This window comes from Schistocerca nitens, chromosome 2 (genome assembly GCF_023898315.1).
Source record: "Schistocerca nitens isolate TAMUIC-IGC-003100 chromosome 2, iqSchNite1.1, whole genome shotgun sequence".
In the NCBI taxonomy this organism is placed as follows: Eukaryota; Metazoa; Arthropoda; class Insecta; order Orthoptera; family Acrididae; genus Schistocerca; species Schistocerca nitens.
In genome coordinates, this window is record NC_064615.1 from 493,140,310 (window position 1) to 493,162,307 (window position 21,998).

The following is a 21,998-nucleotide window of genomic DNA, read 5'->3' on the forward strand; positions in this document are numbered from 1 at the left end:
AGCCAAGGAGAGGCGCTGTAGGCAATGTCATGCTGTTATAGCAAAGGCACTCATGTTGGTTGTCTGCTGCCACAAACCATTAACACCAAATTCGCCACACTGCCCTAATAAATACATTCATCGTAAGTCACACATTGATCTCTGCAGCTATTTCATGCAGTGTTACATGTCTGTTGGCACTGACAACTCTACGCAAATGCCGCTTCTCTAGGTCGTTAAGTGAAGGGTGTCAGCAACTGAATTATCTGTGGTGAGAGGTAATTTCATATTCTCAGCACACTGGGGATCTTGGAATATTGAATTCCCTAATGATTTCTGAAATGGAATGTCCCATGTGTATACCTCCAACTACCATTCTGCTTCAAAGTCTGTTAACTCCTGCCATGCAGCCATAATCACATCAGAAACCTTTAAACATGGATCTGTACATGGTGGCAGCCACTCAAGGAATATTTTAGGGAATTGGTTTAAAAATTTTTATTTCAAAGGCCCCAGTCAGAGCTCTACAAACTTTCTCCCAGAGCAACTTCAGCTGAGCCTATGTGACACAAGGCAGTTCTGTCCAGTTAAAGTAAAGCTGCTGACAAGATATTACTTAAGCCCTCTGCTGAAACTGCTAACAAATTCACACCATGGATTTTAGCTAATAGCGTGTGTTTGATACAGGTCACTCTTCAGTGCAGAACACAGTTGCTTCTCTCTCTTGTAATCCAGAAGTCGAGCGGAACAAACGTATTTCGTGGGAGGCAAAGCCTCTGGCTATGCATTGCAAGATTGGCCAGCAACATCAATTAACATGAACCACCCTCCCTTCTGTTGACCTATTTCAGTTACTTGTTGGACCTCCTAGACTGGCCTAAACCTGGTAACTTCAGACCCTAGGTGCACCCCTTGTATACCGTACACTGAAATATACTCTCTTTATTTTACCTGATTTTCTGTTGTCTCATTTAACAGGGCCATCCATGCCCACTTACAAGTCCTGACTGCTCGGCTTCCTGTACACTGTTGTCATAAGCCATATGTAACAACCTCTCCTCCTTCCCTGCTCATGTACATTGGTGTCAGAAGTGGGATTTGTTTCTACCGTTTGGTCCATCAGCTGACCCTTTAGTTTTATTTCATGTTCAATGTTGTGTGGTTGGTCAGAACTTGCCGCTGTTATTTCACTATGAGCTGAGCCTGGGTGTTGCCAGCATGTCAGCTACTATGCTGCGCCAGACGCCACGTCCGCACATAACAGCACTCAGGGCAAAGTCTACTGCCTGCCTGTCGCAGCGCACCACACCAACATGTGCATGCTGAGTACAGTGAGCCATGCCTCACAGCGCATGTGCTTACTTGCATGCACTCCGGTCCCATTTGACGGTCGCATCTAGCCCAGGTTTTTGGTCGCTGCCCACTACCTCTAAGTTGGACGATTTAAACTTAAAAAAATTTAAAGTCGAATTACTATGACGTATGTTAAATGTGTATTTGTTGCTAGATAAGCACTTCACATGTTTGTTGATTGGATAGTTAAGGTTCTTTAACGTATATTTTTGACAGTTTTCGATTAATCTCCAGTGATGTGCAGCGTGAAGCATCATTTCTGCACCCTATGAAGAAAGTAGGTTCCTACTCCTTGCTCCACAGACTTGAGTGCTTTAAGAGCTCTATAGCCCCCTGTCTCTCCATACCGTGTCTGCAAGGTTTCTAAAATTGTTGGCGCACTAAATCTTTTAGCTTGAGCTTGATAAGTGTTTTTTTTTTTTTTAAATTGCAAAACCTGGCAGAGATGTGAAGTCAGCGTCTAGATCTTGTAATAAAAACAACAAGTGATGCATCCTGACGATCCTGGTATTGTCTATAGTTTAATATTGGTAATAGGTGACTTGAAGCCTCACGTGCATACACAGTCGTAATTACATGATTAGCGCTTGTGTTGCTGAAACTGATAGTACGCTGTTTGACATGTCTGATTACAGAACGAAAGAAATGAACTTTTTCTGCCTTCTCGTTTTCTTCTTACTCATTTCTCTACATTCTCTTTCCCAACCTTTTATTCTTTTTCTGTCCATGCTTTCTGTTTTTTGTGGTAGTTGCTTAACTGGTTAACTGAATGCAAGGATCTATGATGTATTGAGTGATGTATCGTAATAAGTTATAATGATGAAAGAGAATTAATCTGTTGTACCCTGTAAGTTGTTAAGTGAGGATATGATGACTTTTGGCTGTTATCCCCCAGAGGGCAGCAAAGTTATGTTGATATCAAGATAGGTTGATTTATTGAGGTTATTCGTGGGCAGACAAGAGGTCCTGTTGTTCGCGTGATTGAAGATAATTTTGTTCAGGAAACAGTTCTTGTGTCAGTTGTTTTAAATGATGTTATTTCTGCTGTACAGATAATGTTTTGTTGTGGAAGATGAAGAGGATACAATGAATGCTAATTATGTTGCTAAATGTATGAGGGAAGATGATCAGTGATGGTGAATGGTCTTTTTTATGGTGTCACCCCAGAGGTCACAGCAAAACCCTTAACTGTGATTCATTTTACCAAGGTAGTGAGTTTCCAGTTGAGACAATTTTTTTGTGGTCATTTAAATAGCTGTGAATGCTTACCATAAGCAGAGACCGCATGGTGCAAACACGTGGACTGGCACAGCTGTCTCCTTGCGATAAGCCACCCAGCCCTCTTCTTCCTGTCTGCCATAATTAAACCTAACTTTCATTCGATTTTTAAGTCATTTATTGCATAGGTTTTGTGTGACAGTTTACTGAAAGTGTTATAGAGAGTATAAATATTAAGTGGCTGTAAGTAAAGTTAATATTCTGTGTGAGAAGGATGACCCAGATGCATGCCTATTGGTATTATGTGAAAAGTTTAGATATTTTGAGATAATTAATATTCTGCTGTGTCATTTAATGGCAGCCCTAGATGCCCACTTACAAATCCTGACCGCTCGACCTGTACACTGTTGTCGTAAGCCATATGCAACAACCTCCTTCCCCATTCCGTACTCATGTACAAATCACCTGAGTACAAATGAGAGCTCCGCCAATGCACAACCCTTTTATATCTCGTGTACACAGTACTACCACCATCTGTATATGTGTATATCACTATCCCATGACTTTTGTCCCTTCTGTGTAAAGGCTACAATTGACTATAACTAGGACATCACGAGAATCAAATGTGAGTGATTATGATACAAACAAGCGTTTTCCTTGAGTTAAGTCAGTTGCTCAGCATGCATCTAAATTCGGTTATTTCCCAGCAACTGTCAGAGATATCTCATGAAAATAATTATACCCTTCTTTTCCCTTGCTTTTCTACCAAGGTGATAAGTAAGTCAATCCAAGAATAAACCAAAGGGCTTGCTGTTCTCCTTTGATAGCCTATACAGTCTCATAGTGGAAGCCAATCATATGTGACTCTCCAACACTGTCAAAACTTCACAGAGTGAAAATAAAAGGGACACTATTTTGGCTTAGGTGCCAATCTAAGAGCACAGCGTCCAGTTATGTGATTAAAATGCATGCCTTGAGCCACTTGCATTAAAATACGTTTCTTGATCCAATTTCAGGCTCCAGCTTTTGAGAAAATGCTTCAATATGTTAGGTTTTCTGTGAAATTGCCAGATCATGAGGGATTCAGCAACATTAATGATGTTGCTTTTCTTTATGATATTCACACTAAAAATTCTGTGGTATATATGCCTTGCATTTTGCTCATGGTGCTCTCAACTGTTATGCTTTGAACATTTTATGACAAGATATCACCCTGTGGAATGCACTGGTTCTCTGGAAGCATAAAAGTAAAACTCGCTGAAAAGTTCAAATACTGGAATTGATATGTCTTATTTTCCATTACTGTTAATACATAAGGTTAAGTAAAATTTGTAAGTATAAAATAATCCATAAGATTTGAAATGCTTATTTATTTTGTCACTAATTCAATTACATATCTGTCTCAAAAAATATTGAGGTCACATACATCCGTGACAACAAAAGAAAAAAAAGACGTAAGATTGTATTTGAAAATGGGGGAAAAAATTCAAAGCTGTGCTCTTAGCCACTGTCCTACTGACTTGCCCGGTTTGACCGCAGCATGATGAAGTGGCATTGAAACTTACCATTTTCTTCGAAACTACTGTCAACTCCTATGCCAGAATAGGTGCCTATATTTTAACCTTCCTTTCATCCTGCGAAGTTTCAACTGTGTAGGAAAGCAACCTAAGGAGGGTTGGGTTGGGTTCTCCTTGTCAGTATGGTGGTCTTCATCTGACAAGTCAGGAAGTATTTCTATTCAGATGAAAACAACATTGAAACTTAACCATGATACACACCGGTTTACCTTTTATTTGCCTGCCTGCTGGGAATGTGTAGTCATCTCAATAAGTCCATAACCATTGCCCGTAAGTTTATATTTACTCAGTAGTACTGTTTTGCAGTTGGAGGTCCAACTAATGGTTTTTTGCAATCATTTCTTACCTTCAAAATAGGCTGCCACATCGCTGAGGTGAATGTAAGAGTATATTGTGAGTTGTTACCTTCAGTCCTAAACTATTTACATTTTGTCAGAACTATCTATTTTTGTAAAATAAAGTTGGGAACCCAAATCACAAATGTAAGGTTAAAACTATTTACAACAAAAAAGAATGGAAGCCTTATTAAAGCACAATCAATTGAAAAATTATATAACTACTGGTGCAGGTACCGTAGACAGACATACATTAGAAGCAAGATAGATGACACCCACCTGGAGATGCAGTCACAAGCACACACTAAAGTCAGAATGAGCAGGAAAAAGTAGTTTTCACTTTGAAAAGGCTTTCTCTCACAATCAGTTTTACACTGTGAATGTTTTTGATTTAAGAGTTACCATCAATAAGGACACCAATTGTTCCCATTGCGAGCACCTCTCTTAGCCTCTTCAGTTGAGTTACTGCATAATGGATTCAAGAGTGTATAGTTTTGTATAGATGTTTGTTTGATTTAACAATAAAAGTAATAATTTTTGATAATATCATGTAATTGGATAAACAAAAAAATCTACTCACCAAGTGACAGCATGAGAACACAAATAAAGAAAACATTTTATTTATGCAAGCTTTCAGAGCCAGTGGCTCTTTCTTCTAGCAGAAGGGTTGAAGGGGAAGGAAGAGGGATGAAGGAAAAAAATGGAGAGGTTTAGGAAAAGGGGTAGTGTTTGTAAAAGTCGCCAAGAACCCCAGGTCAGGGGATACTTACCGGACATGAGGAGAAGGAAAGACTCATCCCCTCCAATAAGTCTCACCTGACCTGGGTTTTTGGGTGACTTTTCCGAACTCTACCCCTTTTTTTAACCTCTCTGATTCCTTTCCCTTCAAGCCCTCTTCCTTCCCTTTCAACCCTTCTGCTGGATGAAGGAGCCACTGGCTCCAAAGGCTTGCATAAGTAAAACCATTTTTTGTGTGTCTCCTCCTGCCACCACTTGGCTATTGTTTATATAGTCTTTTCTCAAAGTATTCATATGCAGTGTAGGCATCTATGGTTGTGAAACATGGACGATAAATAGTTCAGACAAGAAGAGAATAGAAGCTTTCAAAATGTGGTGCTACAGAAGAGTTGAAAATTAGATGGGTATATCATGTAACTAATGAGGAGGTACTGAATAGAATTGAGGAGAAGAGGAGTTTGTGGCACAACTTGTCTAGAAGAAGGGGACATGTTCTGAGGCATAAAGGGATCACTAATTTAGTATTGGAGGGCAGTGTGGAGGGTAAAAATTGTAGAGGGAGATCAACAGATGAATACACTAAGCAGATTCAGAAGGATGTAGGGTGCAGTAGTTACCTGGAAATGAAGAAGCTTGCACAGGATAGAGTAGCATGGACAGTTGCATCAAACCAGTTACTGGACTGAAGATAACAACAACAACAACAACAACAATATAAATGGACAGATAAAAAAATCTACTCACTCAATGAATAATTGATTATTTTTGTTTTTAGATGATATTGTTTGTATGATTTGTAATTTAGTTTCCTAGTATTTTACGTTTGCCCTTTTCTTTTTGAAACCAGTGATGACTGACTTGGGCAATTTGTCTAGTCTTTGTAACATTCTCCACTTTCTGAGCAAACCACACGTAAATGAAGATGAACACATGAGTATTTGATTCATGTACATCTCCCTCAGATACCTTTACACAAAAGTGCAGTAAGAGTGAGAGTTAACGAAATCACACTTCATTAGCCTTTATCCCATCAGTACAAACACTTCTTACAGCTGCAGCTGTGTTGATGTATGTGCCTGTTACTAAATAGGCCGGTGCAGTACCACATAGCTGCAACAATTTAAGTATCTTGCAGCTACCATCTATCAATCACCAATTATTTAAATAATTAGTAGGCATCTGGTTAATTAGCTTTACTGGAACAGAACTTTGTATTTGTTGGCATACATAAAGTGTAAAGTGACCTCACTAGACCATGTCCATAGGAGAGCAGCAATTTAAAACAAAGAACCATCAACAAGAACTTAATGAGTTTGGCTAGAAGTCTCATCCACTGAACCTAGTACACAAAAAAAAAAGAAGGAAAATACCATTACGTCACAAATTTTGGTGTGTCAGATAACAACTAAGGCAGCAAAAAGAAGTGGATATTGGGGATTATCCTTACTCTGACATTTAAGGTATCAGCATGTGTTGTGTTCTACTTTCCTACATCATAAGCACCATCAAGAATAACTTTTGTCAATGAATGAAACCAAAATCTACTTTTCTCCTTCTTATGCGAACTTACAATAATGAATTTGGACCTATGTATGACAATACCACTTACTAGCCTCTGACTGAAAATGTGTGATTGTGCAACATACCAACACCTCTGGAGATATAACACAGCTGTTATTATTCAGAAGGAAATTAATTGCTCCAGCTAAGACGTCCAATGTGAAATGCAGAATTGTGCTCAAATCTCATATCTCTGGGACGCATCAAGGATGGAAAGTCATAAAAAAAATTCTGTCTAGCTGCAGCAAATTTTATTGCTTCTCTGAGCAACATACGATACAAATGGAGGATTCAAATAGAAGTCAACTACTTTATTACTGTGCAGAAATAACAATCAGGATGTTGCATATTAATTGTCAGGTGGCAACAGCAAAATCTCCAACTCAGTATCTAGCTTAATGGGAAAGGATTTAAATATTACAACATCTTAAGCACAAAATGTATACTGCTTACCATATCTCTGAAATTGGTGGCATCCAATTGGCCCTTCTTTTCTGTTCAGCTAACAGAATCTGAACAATATCATTATGTCTGTGGCTCTTTGCCAACTGGAGTGGTGTTTTTCCATTCTTGTCTTTTGGGTCTAGTTCAATTTTGCTCTGAAACAAATGAATATTGACCTGTTAGCTGGTAGCCAGCTGTCTGTTACATGAATTACAGGAATGCCTTATGTGAACAAGTAATCAGAATACATTAATTATTTAGTTAATGAATCTTGCTGTGGCCACAGGAGTGGCCATTTGGGTGCCTGTGTGGTTGTCTGTACTTCTGCTGGACAAAGAGCTAGTGCTCGAATGCTAGTGTGAATGCCGTTTTCTCTTACATGTTTCTGTTGTCCGTACATCATTCCTTTCCCTTATTTTACGAATATATTAATTTGATATTAAAACTAAAAACAAGTCATATACAACTGCAAATTTCCTTCTGTGGAATATATTTGTTTCTTCTCAGATTGGTGCCACAAATGAACCACAAAGCTTCACAAAATGACCAACATGCACTTCATTTGAATTACCCAATATGGGTAACAACAGCTTTTATTACTTAGTTTTACAAACTGGAGAGGAAGGTCTTGTATCTAATACGTCACTTTGTACTGTGACCTATCTTGCACACATCATTCAAGATATTTTGCTGCATATACTGAGTTTGCTATTATCTCACTAACTAATGGCAAAATGCTTAGTAATAGGAATTAAACTTTTTGTTAATGAGTATTACTTTTATGTCTGTATACAAATTGTATATAAGCTATAAATTCTACAATATTTGTGTGATTAAGCAAAGCAACAGGAATAATTGCGTGCAAAACATTCTTGCAATGACATAGTTCTATTTCATTCTCCCTTCAGGTGCCGTTTTGTGCTTGAGGCACTAGCTTTACAAAAATGACAAGGGACAAGGCTTGCTGTAACAGCTGTGAGTAAGTTTGGGTCTAGGTTCAGATTATTTGATGCAACAGATATTGAAGTGTTTAAAATACAGTCTGTAATGTTATCCCCCCCACAAGGAATAATAGAGAGAACCATATGCCAATGTACTGAATTTTCACCAATGTAGTGAATTTGCCACAGAATGTTTAACACTTTGGAGACCAAGACAGAGTACTAAACAACTCACCTTGTACTTTTTATTGGGAGGAGAATTATACCTCTGTCATCTTTATTTTAAAATAAGGAAGCTATCAAAGAACTAAAGTAAATATGAAAAATAGATCGTGAAGCTTGGCCCTTTTTTAGTATGTATTAATTACTCCAGGATACACCAATTACATATGTACCAGTACTACTTTTAAAAAATGGCATTAACAGCTTATTTCCTAGGCTCAATATTCTTCTAAGTGGCCAGTCTCCAAAATGTTAAGGAAACACTCTCTGCCAGTGGGGCCTATTAAGAGATAGTTTAAACTAGGTGTGGCACGCATCTCAACAGAATTGGGATAGAACCCTTTTAGGATGAATGATGACACCGGGCTCCTGTCTCTTAAAGGGTCTCAACCTGTTATAGGTATTTCTTCCACATGTATACAGAAGATAGAAAGTACAATCCCCCCCCAGTGCGTACTCACCAGTTACCAGAGAGAAAAAGGTGATCATAATGACAAACAATACAGAAATTTGACCCATAAAATTGCTGGAATTCAACTGTAAGTGAGCCATGTGGCTCAATCAGCGATATTCCCACTGCTGGTACGGGTCATCTTTCTGGTGGTGTCCACGGTGGCCACCTGCCGGGCCAATCGGGAGCGAGCGGTAAGCTTTAGCAAGTACCAAGGATTTTGCTTTCGGATGCCTTGCAGTAATGTTGTTTGCCAAGTCTGGCAGACAGTACAGGTGCCGTGCGAGGCAGCAGGAAGAGCACATCTAAATGTTACCCGGGTGACAGTGCCGTAGGAAATATTGCCGGCGTGAAAGCAGTCACGTTACTGGGAAGCCAGTGGTGTATTTCGCTCGCTACATGTCTCCTGGCACCGGGATCTGCAGCAGCTGGCTTCGTCGAACAAGCAAGAGAATAAGGGCCTTGCTTGTGCTGTAAATTGTGGCCGGAATAGACTACTGGGTTCTGTGCTGTTGACTTCATTTTCTTGGCCGGCCGTTGCTCCTCCTACTGAGTCTGCCCTCGAATGTGTTTAATTTCAACTTGCTTAGTACGCAATGTCCTAGTGAGAGCTGTATGTGACGTAATGATTAAGAATCACTAGGGCCTGGAGTGCTGATACATTCTGTTTGTATATTGCTACTGTGTCAGTGTTTAACCATCATTGAAAACAGTTTGGCTGGTTCTTGTCCAAGTGCCGCCTGGTTATTGTATTTATATCACGTGCCGAAGTTAAGCTGGCCAATTGTTATGGATTACATGGATAAAATTTTCCCTGGGTATATTTTGCCGTGAATTGCAATAACATTACTGTTAAGTTTCTATCTGAAGTAACAGTGTGTGAGAGACATATCTAATTCTAAATGAGTGGTTTCATAGACTCTTACAAGTTACTGAGAGGCCACTTGTTATTGTGTGTTTAAATAGTTTGAAACTGATTCTATTAATGAAAGTACAAGAATTCCTTCAATGACAGTATGTGGATATTGTAATTAATTCTGATTGCTTTAAGTTGCTTTGTGTTTTGCACCTGCACGCTAGTTTCTTGCATTTTGATTGCATTTTATTGGGACTTCTGCCATTTGTCTTGGTACCAGATGCAGGGTCGTGGGTTGTGTATTTTCTGCCCCCTTTGCCTGTGCGTGCCAGCTGGCCATGTATCTAGTTCGCTCACAGCTTAATGTATAATTGGCCTTACGCACATAAAATAATAGATTTGTACTGCTTAGCTGACATTCATTAATAGGTTGATTAATTCTACAGATGAAGTGCTGTAATGAATTATTGTGTTTCTAGTTACTTAAGGCATATGTCAGTCTGTTGTACATACCCACTAGTTCTGGGATTTTTCGTGCCTATTCGTGACTTGCTGCTCCCATTTGGGGGTCCATGCCGAGCCTGTATTGGAAACAGCTGAGTGAGCTGTTGTCTACTTCTGGGCGTAGTTTGTTGAATCCCATGAGTTTGCTTGGTCACATGAAATTTTATGTTTTATATCCTACATTGTAGGGTGCCTACCATTTAGGTAACGTGGTTGTGTGCCATGGTATCTGATTTGTTGCTGCCCTGTACTCTGAATGACTTTGATAATACCAATCACTGCAGTAAAAAAAGACTACTTTTCTCATTAAAGTTCAGTAAATTGTTCTTCAGGTTGATCATAGTTTTTGAGTAATTCACTAAATGTGTAATAGGCCATAAGTGCCGTGGTTTATGAATGTTTAAATTTTAAAGTAACTTGCTCTCATCTAAACAGTAATTTTAAAGATGCGTGGTAATTTTAAAAATGTGTTGATGGTTTCATTTGTTATTTGTCTTGTATAAATGTTCAGTGCAACTGTCAATGGTGATTGCCTGATAAATACAGTAACAGACACAATGTCAGCTAGATAACGTAACAACCATTTAACAGAAAAAGGAGTTTCAAATAAAGGTTATAAATAAGAGCACAATGTTAAATCAGATATTAGGCCTACTTGAACATTAATATAAGGATTGCACTATATACTGTATTTCAGTGTCCACACCGGTGCTCTGAAATGAACACACTGTAATTAAACTTTAAGTTGGTGTACTTTATTTTTAATAAAATGCATACTTAATAAAGAATTATCTATTCTGAATAAATACAGGTATAGCCAATCTGTTGTTACAAAAAGTGTGATAATGCTCAAATGCTCAATAAAATCAACTGAACTAGTTCTAGACACAATAAGTTTAGTGATGGTATACATTTTCTTTCAAATATCCATCCACAGTATAAAAAAATTTCTGTCAGGTAATCTTTGAGAACTTGTTTAAATTTTGGCAGTTCTGTGTGAACACATTTGATTTGTAGTGGGAGAGAATTGAACAGCTTAATGCTGGAGTAGTAAACTTTTTTTACCAGAGTGAGATGTTTCATTTCGACACGGACATTGTTTTTGTTTCAGGTGTTATAGCCATGGGATTTACGGTTGTCTTGGTAGATAGAATAATTTTTGCACACAAAGGTCAGCAAGTAAAAAATATACTGTGAAGCAGTTGTTAGGCTACCTATCTTTCGAAACAAGTGCCTGCAAGAATGTCTTTGATGGACCCCACACATTATTCTGATTGCTTTTTTTTGGACGATGAAAACTTTTTTTGCAAGTGGTTGGTTCCCCAGAATATGATAGCATGTGACATCAATGAGTGGAAGTAGGCAACCTCGATGGCGTCAACTTCAGCCACTGACGAAATTACCCGTAATGCAAATGTTGCTGAGCTAAGTTTTTTACATAGATGAATAATGTGAACTGACCAATTACATTTGCTGTCTATATAAGCACCCAGGAATTTTTTATCTTCAACATTCAGTATTGGTTGATCTCTACATTTTATGTTAATTGCATCGAGATTACTTTGTGATGTATGGAACCTCATATAATGAGTTTTATTTGCAATGAGTGAGAGACTATTTGAGGAGAACCAACTTAAGATGTCATTAAAAACAGTATTTGTAGTTTGTTCGAGATTGTGATCTATCAAATCGTCAATTAGAATTGTGCTATAATCAGCGAACAGGGTAAATTTGCTGTTTGTCTCAGATCAAAGTGGAAGATCATTAATGAAGATGAGGAATAGCAGTGGGCCCAAAACGGAGCCTTGAGGCACACCACACGTTATCATGCCCCACTCAGATGAGGCAGGTTCTCCAGAAGAGCCATTTAGCATTACAGTCTGCTTCCGATCCTTTAGATATGATTGTAGCCACAAGCCAACAGTACCACCTAAACTACAGTATTCCACCTTTTTCAGTTGAATTTTGAGGTTTACACAGTCCAAGGCTTTTGTAAGATCACAAAAAATATCCACTGGAGACATTTTTTTTTGTTAATGGTTTCCAAAACTTGGTTGCTGAAAGAGAATATTGCCTGTTCAGTACAAAGACCAGCACGAAAACTAAACTGATTTTTGCTTAAGATACTGTGGAAGTTGAGATGCTTTATTACATTTCATGAGGAGCACTTTACTATCAGTCTGTTCAGAATTCCTTAGATGGTTGAAGAATTTACAGCTGAAATATTAGCAGCAGATAAAATTTGGTTATGGCTGATTTCTCATAATTTCAGGGAACCAGTAATGTGCAGAGAAAACATAAGAGTCACAGAACAAAAATCTACTCAGAACTATCTATTCTTTATTAAGTATGCAGTTTATTAAAAATAAAGTACACCAACTTAAAGTTTAATTACAGTGTGTTCATTTCAGAGCACTGGTGTGGACACAAATACAGGATATAGTGCAATCATTATATTAATGTTCAAGTTGCTATTGCAGAACTTCCCTAAATGGTAAGGGACCATATAATTATGCAGAAGTGGCACAGATTTTAAAGCTTAAGAAAATCTTATGACAATGAGTGTAGATAAACATTTTGAAATGACAGCCACTGAACTAACAAAGTTATGCATTAAAAAAACGTTAATCATTCTGTGCATGTATTGCTCACCTACTGGTAACTTGAACACTTTTCAACAAATTAAATCGAGTCTTGGTTCCCAAAACTAATGTAACAGTATGTGGAGACATGAATAAATACACAGGCATTGAAGATGAAATTAATAACTTAGGCCAAGTATTTCCACATATTTTCAGCGGAAACTGTAAAGTATTTACAAGAGATACTGACTTTTCTGATCACTAATATCGGAAAGAAAAAAAAAAAAAATTGGTAAATCAAACATGAGATGATGAGTGTAAGGAAGGCAATGTAGATACTAAGTTCTTTAAATTCTGGACACTGTTTGAATCAATATTTGAAGAGAAATTTATAAAGTAGACACTTCAACAACAGCTGTGTGTGTGTGTGTGTGTGTGTGTGTGTGTGTGTGTGTGTGTGTGTGTGTGTGTGTGTGCGCGCGTGTGTGTGTGTGCGCGCGTGTGCGCGTGTGTGTGTGTGTGCGCGTGTGCGCGTGTGTGTGTGTGTGCGCGCGCGCACACACACACCAGAATGGTCTGAGATCTAAACCCCATTTCTTATTAACACAAGTGCAGTATCAATGTAGCAACCCCTCACCTCAAGGGGGTTCCAGATACTACTGGCATATTAGTTCAGTTCTGACAATGTTGATGGAAAGTACTAGTTGTAGCCACACAGAGGGAACAGTCCTGATACTCAAATGGAATGATTTAAGGAAATTGCAGTACAGTTAAATCTGAATACCCCCTTGGGTTTTAATCTATTCCCCTACAACTTTCAACTCTTGTCTGTCCACCACTTATCCTCTACATTTCTCACATTTCAACAATAGTAATAGAAGGTTCACTGCAAGGGATGTTTTAGCCAGCAAGTAAGAAAAGCTTGTAAACTCAAATCTTGTTGGAATCTCTGGATATTAGTATATAAATTGATAATACACACATTTGAATTACACCAAAATAGTTTACTTACATAAAGTCTCTTGCTATTTTAGGAGAAGACAAAGATCTTAACAACCCAGTGACAGCCACTCCTCCAAGCCAAAGATGCAGGAAATAAGTTCTGGTGACATTTGTCACAGAAGATAGAAAACAGTAAATCTATCCCACATGAATTTAAATTTCAAGACATCCTTTTCTATATGTTATAACTTTTTATACTTTCTGAATTATTAGACACAGTTTGTTACCATCACTCTTGGAAGCTTGATCAAGTTGACTATGTGTCTGAGTTTGGGTGTTATTATCCCCTGGTAGAACACCCATCCCAGTTGTTTTTATTTGCAAATTGAGAATTGTTTTGTTAACTTTTAAGGCTAGTGACCTATGCAGCTCAGGCAGACACTATCCCTTTGCACGGGTAAGTTTGCTAGACCTTAGGTACAGCAGGTGCCCCATGCGTTTCTTGCGAATTACTGTTTAGCTACAACAGAAACACACTGGATTAGTATGCAATACACATCTAGATGCAGAGTTTTTTTTAAATTAAGGATTGTACAAGCCCTGTCATCGAGATGTTTGAACTCAGCTCTACATTATATGTGGAACACCATGACCCACTGTAGTATCATACAGTTAATGGTGAAGTAGACCCAGAATTTACAAAATTTAGAGGACTGCTGATACAAATCAATCATGATCCCTGCCATAACACACAGACAGCCAATACTGCCAGATCAAATCATTTAGTAGGACCCAATGAGCATGTATAGCTTCTCAAATGTAAAAGGAATAGTAAAAACTATGCTCTGCCCCTTTAAGTGCACAAATGGCAACTGCCCCTCCATCAAATCCTATCATCTTTCCATTATCCAGGATTTAAAATTTATCTCCTGTCCTACCTTGGCCCTTTCCATTCCCTTGCTCCTCCACATTTCCTGACCTCTGGATATTGATTTTTTTATTTTATATTTTAGTTTGATCAGCGATTCACATTTTTTGTCTTTAATGTGATTAGTGATCTGCCCCACCATTACTATGAAATAAAATGAGTGACTTGCCAAACAACATTTAATGTCTATCCATTAAACACCTGAACACATCCTGTAACCTTTGCAATGAAAGGATCTAACATACCTTTTCACAGAGAAGTTTCACACATGTTACACTTCCTGATAAACAAGCTAAATGAAGAGGAGTTGAACCAAAATTGTCAGGTTTTTGTAGATCAACACCTGAGTGCATCAACAGACGTATGAGATCAGCATGACCTGAAAACCAGTGGGACTTGTCTTAGCATTTAATTAATTGCAGAATACAGCTGTCTGTGAGAATCTTATTATAAATGAATACCTTTATAAGCTGCCCAATGCAAAGCAGTGTCACCGTTAATGTCTGTCAGGTGATTCAGTGCACCCATCCCAAGTAAATAAGTTGCTGTTGCTGAGCGACCAAACATACACGCCGTCATCAGAGGAGTGAGACCTTTGAAGTCTGCTGCATTAACAGCAACTCCCGCCTGAAACAGGAAAAATTTTGGACCACAATTCACTTAACAAAAAACATTCAGTTACCAATGTCAGAAACCTGAAAAATTACACCAATAGCAAAAACTAAAAGCCTTTAAAATGGTTAATCATCTACATGTATTATTTCTTTCCGAGTATGTAGCAAAGCAAAGTACCTCATAGAATGAAACTAACAGAAGTTGAACTCTTGATCAAGGGGGAAAAAGGAAGGGCCTGTTAGTGAATCACCCTGCTCCTGCTTGGCAGTTTCTTGCGCACCATAAACATTTCATTGACTAGAAAAGTTGTGTGTATGTGTTTTTTTCCCCCCTCTCATTCTGAAAAGTTGGGTTCCAGTACTTGATGATTTTGTTTGTTACACAATAAACAAATTACAAGCACTGAAGACTAATCTAATTTCATAAAGTCTAAGTTGTTCTGAAGATATAAATTCTTCCAAACTAAAACAGTCTCTATAATACTGAGGGATGAAATCCACCAGGAGGAAAGATGAGTTGGAACATACATACCATAAACCCAAGCAACCACTTTAACAAGCTGGTTTAAGTAAAGTGAACAAGAGCATGAGAAGTGAAAAAATTCAATACCAACAGAACTAACAGAACTGACGTAACATAGCAACACCAAAACAAGAAACTGTGTGAAGACTTCCAGAGACACGGTGCTTCTGAATGGCTGCAATGTGGGCCTCTCACGGAGTTAATTATATGTTTCATAGATCATAGGCCTGTCTAAAAAGTAAGCTTTACTGATGAACATAGCTTTCAGTCCTACTCAGGCAACTACACTTACAAGCTAAATGTTTTTAACAGGCAGCCAGTTCTTAAAGTCTGGATATGGAATGGAAAGAGTTGTCCCAAAGAGATGATTTTATGTTATATTTAAAACTCACTTTGCTACCTATCAGACATTTTATGTCACTGAGCAAATTTTTGTTGTTACATATTGAATTCCTTTCTGCAACACTGACAGCTTTAATAATGGGTAACGAAGATCATTATTTCTACATGATGAGCTATCCCAGAAAATTAATTCCATACGACATCACTGGGTGGAAATATGTAAAATATATTACAAGGCTGATTTGTTTCCAAGGCTATCAATTCTACAATGAACAAAAGTAGTTGAACCTATTTGTTTGAACTGCTCAATTTAGATAAGATGATTAGATTACATTAGATGTACTTTTCGTTCCATTTGATCCATAGTGAGGACATCCTCCAGGATGTGGAACATTACAGAAGAACAAGAATGCACAATAAATATTTACAATGAAAAACAAATATGCTAGTGCACCTTCCACAGATCCCAAATAGAATGAAGCCACTGGCAAGCTACTGAAAATGTATGTTCCTGAATAATGGACACCTTTTTGAACAAAAGTAAATCGCTTTGAAGATCTGCAAGGTTCGCAGCAGAGCTTCTGTGAAGTTTGGAAGGTAGGAGACGAGGTACTGACGGAATTAAAGCTGTGAGGACGGGGCACGAGTCGTGCTTGGGTAGCTCAGTCGGTAGGGCACTTGTCTGCAAAAGGCAAAGGTCCCGAGTTAGCGTCTCGGTTCGGCACACAGTTTTAATCTGCCAGGAAGTTTCATTTTTCTTATTTCTAATATTGATTCCATGAGCTGCTGGTTTGAAAAAGAGCTACATTTTAGTATTGATTCCATGATCTGTTGATTTGAAAAAGAGATATATATTTTAATGACAAATTTCATTATGGAATAAAGATATTGGGAAGCAGTAGTCAGTATCCCTAGTTCCCTAAACAGGCCTCTGTGAGATGTTCGAGTTCACACCACAAATAATTCTTATTACACACTTTTGTACCTGGGATACTTGTTGAGTTACGCTACGAAATAATCCCATATGAATTATGTAATGAAGGTAAGCACAGTATGTCAGCTTTCTCATTTTTATTTCCCCTATATCTGACAACATTCGAATTGCAAATAACGATCTGTTTAGGTGCTTCAGCAGTTGAATATATTATCAAGCTCTAGGCCTAATCTCAAGAATTTAACAATGTCCACTTCTTTTACCTGTTGGTCATCATACTTTAGGTGTATACTGGCAGAACACAACTTACAAGTTCTGAATTACAGTTAATGTGTTTTTTCATAGTTTAGTTACACGAAACTGGCAAAGAACCATTTATTAATGACCCTGAAAATTTCATTAACCGATCTTTCTAAGACTACACTTATTTACTATTTATTGCAATGTTTGTATCATCTGTAGATCAGTAATAAACAGTACCTCATCAATATTTATACCCAAACACTGTGAGCATTCTATCCCATTTACTGATTCCTGTTCACGTGCTACATCAGTTGTTGGTATGACTATTTGTTGCACAGAACTGAATATAGGCCTAATACGTTTTCTCAATACATAAGGAGTGTCCATTTTTATAGAACTACTTAATAATTATCTCAAAAACACTATTAACAATCTCTTCCATTACCTTCTCTCCAACATCATGTAGCTGCAGTTCCAGGGAACCTGGGTGACATTCGAAGAGAAGGAAAAACAGTAGTAAGATATGAACTGGGAGAAAGAAATGAAAGAATAAACCACCCGGCAGACTTCTGCACAGATGGGGATTAATTCCTCACTAACACTTGCTTTAAGAATCATAAAAAGAAGGATGTACATACATGGAAGAGACATGGAGACAAGGTTTCAGACTGATTATATAAGCAAATATGGAGTCTGATCACAGTTTACTGGTAACGAACTGTAGATAAAAACTGAAGAAATTGCAAAACGTTAGAAATTAAGATGGGGTCTGTATGAGTTGAAAGAACCAGAGGCTGTCTAGAGTTTTGGAGGTAGCATTAGGCAGCAACTGACAAACAGTGAAAGGAATACAGTAGAAGACAAATGTACTAGGCCTGTCTAAAAAGTATCCGACCTCGGCCAGAAAAAATATTTCTAATACATGACAGGGTTGGGATCCTAATCCTCTTCTAAGTAGGCCCATTGTGCTGGCACACACTTAGCCCACCAATCCTTCCACTCCTGAAAAAACCTCTGGAAGTCTCCTTGTATAACGATTTTCAGCTCCGTCATCGTGTTCCACATTATCTTTTCTCTGTTCTCAAAACAGGATCCTTTCAGTGGCGCCTTCAATTCTGAAAACAACCAGAATTCACAAGGAGCCATGTCTGGAGAGTAGGGGACTGTAATTCCATGTCTGGCCAAGAAATTTTGGATCAAGTGGGATGAATGTGTGGGGGGCATTGTGATTCAGTTGCCAGTTTTTTGCCGTCGTGATACACAATTCCATGGACATCAAAGAAGACAGTCAGCATCACCTTGATTTTGCTTCACACCTGCCACACTTCCTTCGGCCTTGGAGACTCGGGATGCTTCCGTTGCGATTACACGTTTTTTGTTTCTGGGTCATACCTGTACACCCATGACTCATCTCCAGTTATCACAGTGTTCAGAAACCCAGGATCAGTCTTGGTGGTGTCCAGAAGTCCTGTGCAACGTCATAACGGATGTCTTTTTGTTCCAGTGACAACAAGTTGGGCATGAATTTCGCAGCCACTTGATGCATGTTCAAATCATCATGCAAAATTGCATGAACAGAATCTTTATGTACTCTAACCTCTTGGGTAATCTCCCACGCGATCAAACGACAATCTGCCATCACCAAATTTTGCACTTTCTCAACAACTGCACTCCAGGCAGTTTGGGGCCTGCCAGAACGCTGGTCACTCTCCATTGATGTCGCCATTTTTGAATCGGTTGAACCACCCCTTAATTTGTGTTACATCCATCGTTCTCCAAATACCAGCTGACTCTTACGAATTGTTTCGCTTTCAAAATCACCAAGCTTTTGACAAAATTTGATGCAGTGTCTTTGCTCAACACGTTCAGTCATCTTGAGAGAATCTGTAACCGACGAACACATTGTGTAGCACTTCACTCAGCGACCGACAGGCAGTGACTGACGCATTGGAAGGCGGGGACAAAATTCACACATGCGCATAAAAGTCTCTTCCTTTACTGCGTACAGTGGCGCCACGGTATCGTCTCTTTTTTGCATGGGAAAATGAAAGGTCGGATACTTTTTAGTAAGACCTCGTATAGCTCTGAGAGATGACAAAGTGAACGCACCAGAGGATCAAATGGGCACAAAGACAAGCCCTAGTAGAAGTCCATGAATACTATAGGCGGTATTGAATTTATTGATAGAAAAAAATATAAAAATGCAACAAATGAAGAAGATGAAAGGGAATACAAATGTCTAAAAAATTAGAGTGACAGGAAGTGTAAAATGTCTAAGCACAAACAGCTATAGAACAAATGTAAGTATTAAGAAGCATATTTCACTAGAAGAAAGATGGATACCACCTACAGGAAAATTAAAGAGGCCTTTGGAGAAAAGAGAAGCAACTGTATGAATATTAAGGGCTCAGATGGAAAACCAGTATTAAGCAAAGGAAGGAAAGCCGGAAGGGGGAGGAAGTATGTAGAGGGTCTATACAAGGGAAACAAACTTGAAGGTAGTATTGTAGAAAGCTAGGAGGATGTAGGTAAGTTGAGGTGGGAGATATAATACTGCAAGAAGAATTGACAAAGCACTAAAAGTGCTAAGTCGAGACAAGAACCTGGAGGACAAGACATTTCATCAGAAATACTGATATTCTTGGGAGAGCTAGATATGACAAAACTATTCCACATATATAACATTCGCAGGCTAAGAAAGCTTTTGACAGTGTTATCTGGAACATATTCTTTGAAATTCTGAAGGTAGCTGGGGGAAAATATACAGAGCAAATGGCTATTTCCAACTTGTACAGAAACCACATGACAGAATTTCCACACAGGTGTTAAGACATTGCTCCTCTTATTTAAGAGTTTTCATCATTGTACCAACTCATTTGGTATTACGTATCTCCACTGAGAAGGATATCAACTGAAATTGCAGCTGGACTTTAAAGTGGTGGGCACATATTACTCACTTGCAGGAGTACTTGCACGACAGCAGCATGACCCTTTCTGCAGGCCCAATGAATTGGTCTGGGGCCTTGTGTCCCAAGGCATGACAGATCTACAGGAGCTGATCGCTCAACAAGATAACGCATGACTTCAACATTGCCATCCAGAGCAGCCCAGTGAGCAGGTGTGTATCCCCATTCATCTCGCGTACTCAGTGCCTCTGGACCCAGCTTCTCAACTAAGGACTCTATATCACTGACATCACTGAAAAAAATAAATAAATAATTTCATATTTATTTCTTTCAATTATAAATGCATTCATAATAGTAAGGAAATGCAAGCAAAACAGGAAATAAATGCAGTGCTTTGAGACCAAATGTCAACGATTATTGAACACTATCACAATATAATACACAATAAATCAAACCTAATTTCTTTCCTAACTACTTTTATCTTCTTTCCATCCTAGTTTTTGTAATGTGTCTCTTGACTCATTGATTTTAGAATGCACTTAAATGTGAAAGCAAGATATTATACAATCTAACACTTTACAAGTACTTTTTATAGATTGTGGACCTCTTTTACAATAAAACAAACTCTGTACGCAACATTGCAAAATGATCAGAACTCTCTAAGCCACTTCCTTTTTCAATATAAGCAATGTCCGAAGGAAGATTGTATAACTGTTTAAAGTCCTGCCGACAGCCCGGTCATTGGAGAAGTTTGCTCGGAATACGAAATTACGGGGAAGGAAATAGACTGTACCCTTTCCAACGGAACCATTCTGGCATTTGTCTGGAACGATTTGGGGATATCACCTGAATATAGAAGGCCGGACGGGGATTTGAGCCGTCTTTCTCCCGAATCCGTGTCTAGAGTGCTAATTGTCTGGTTTTATTAATGATCTACGGGCGGTTAAAAAGACTACCACTTTATTATTTTTTGTAAAAGTATAGTTCGACTTGTTCCGCAAGAGTCTTCTTCATGGCGGTATATACTGAACATTACTACCGAATGTGCAATGAAACATGGTGCAGAGATAACTCTGTCAACTTTCGGATTCACGAAACATCATTACACTTGCTTATATACTCACCCAGATCTTACAACATCAAATATTGATTTCGATGTATGTCCTGTATGGAATTCTGCATTGTCTGAACCACACAATATGTTACTGTCTTTCTCTCCTGCTACTGTTGTCGTATTATGTTCCGCTACCATGTTGCACGAATGAGCATTAGGTACGCCCCAGACACATCTAGCTGTGCCCGGCGTAGGATAAACTTTGCAAAGCGTTCTGCTGTCTTAATTAGCAACAGTAATAAGGATTTGTGACAAGTTCGTATAGGTGATAAACGAGCAGCACCACAAAACTCCTGGTCAGTTGTCACAACTTACGATGTGACAGCTGTCAAACAGTTTGCAAAGATTAACGAGCAACACACTATGTAATATCTCAGACCAAATGCAAATTCTAGTTAGGCCTTCTGCACATGCAGCGACTGAAAAGAAATGGGTCGGCGATGTCTGGTTGTAGACTGGTTAGCAACGCAGCTCCGCACACAGCGCAACTCTGCAATGAGAAACTGCTGTTGCCATTTGTGAGCGTGGAGGAGGAGTATTGTTTGTTGTACCTGAACATCTTTTGATTACACAGTACATGTCAAGTACAGATTCGAGCACACAAGGAGATGTAGTCCTCTATTATTATTACTTACGAATGAAAAAAAGAAGGAAATTCTGGGTTCATCCATACATTCACAGAAACATAAACT

General features: G+C 38.5%; 1 protein-coding gene across 1 annotated transcript in view; it reads right to left on the bottom strand.

Annotated features, from left to right (window-relative positions):
• The window catches only part of LOC126236448 (uncharacterized), a 70,239-nt gene extending 48,569 nt beyond the window's left edge, over positions 1 to 21,670 (bottom strand). Inside the window, exons 1-5 of the mRNA XM_049945767.1 lie at positions 21,317 to 21,670; positions 20,244 to 20,484; positions 15,092 to 15,257; positions 14,876 to 15,009; positions 7,214 to 7,359 (exon numbers count right to left, since the gene is read on the bottom strand). Of these exons, the coding sequence (XP_049801724.1) occupies positions 7,214 to 7,359; positions 14,876 to 15,009; positions 15,092 to 15,257; positions 20,244 to 20,484; positions 21,317 to 21,444 (815 nt within the window). The 5' untranslated portion in view covers positions 21,445 to 21,670. The remainder of the gene's footprint in view (positions 1 to 7,213; positions 7,360 to 14,875; positions 15,010 to 15,091; positions 15,258 to 20,243; positions 20,485 to 21,316) is intronic.
• Positions 21,671 to 21,998: the final 328 nt, after the last annotated feature.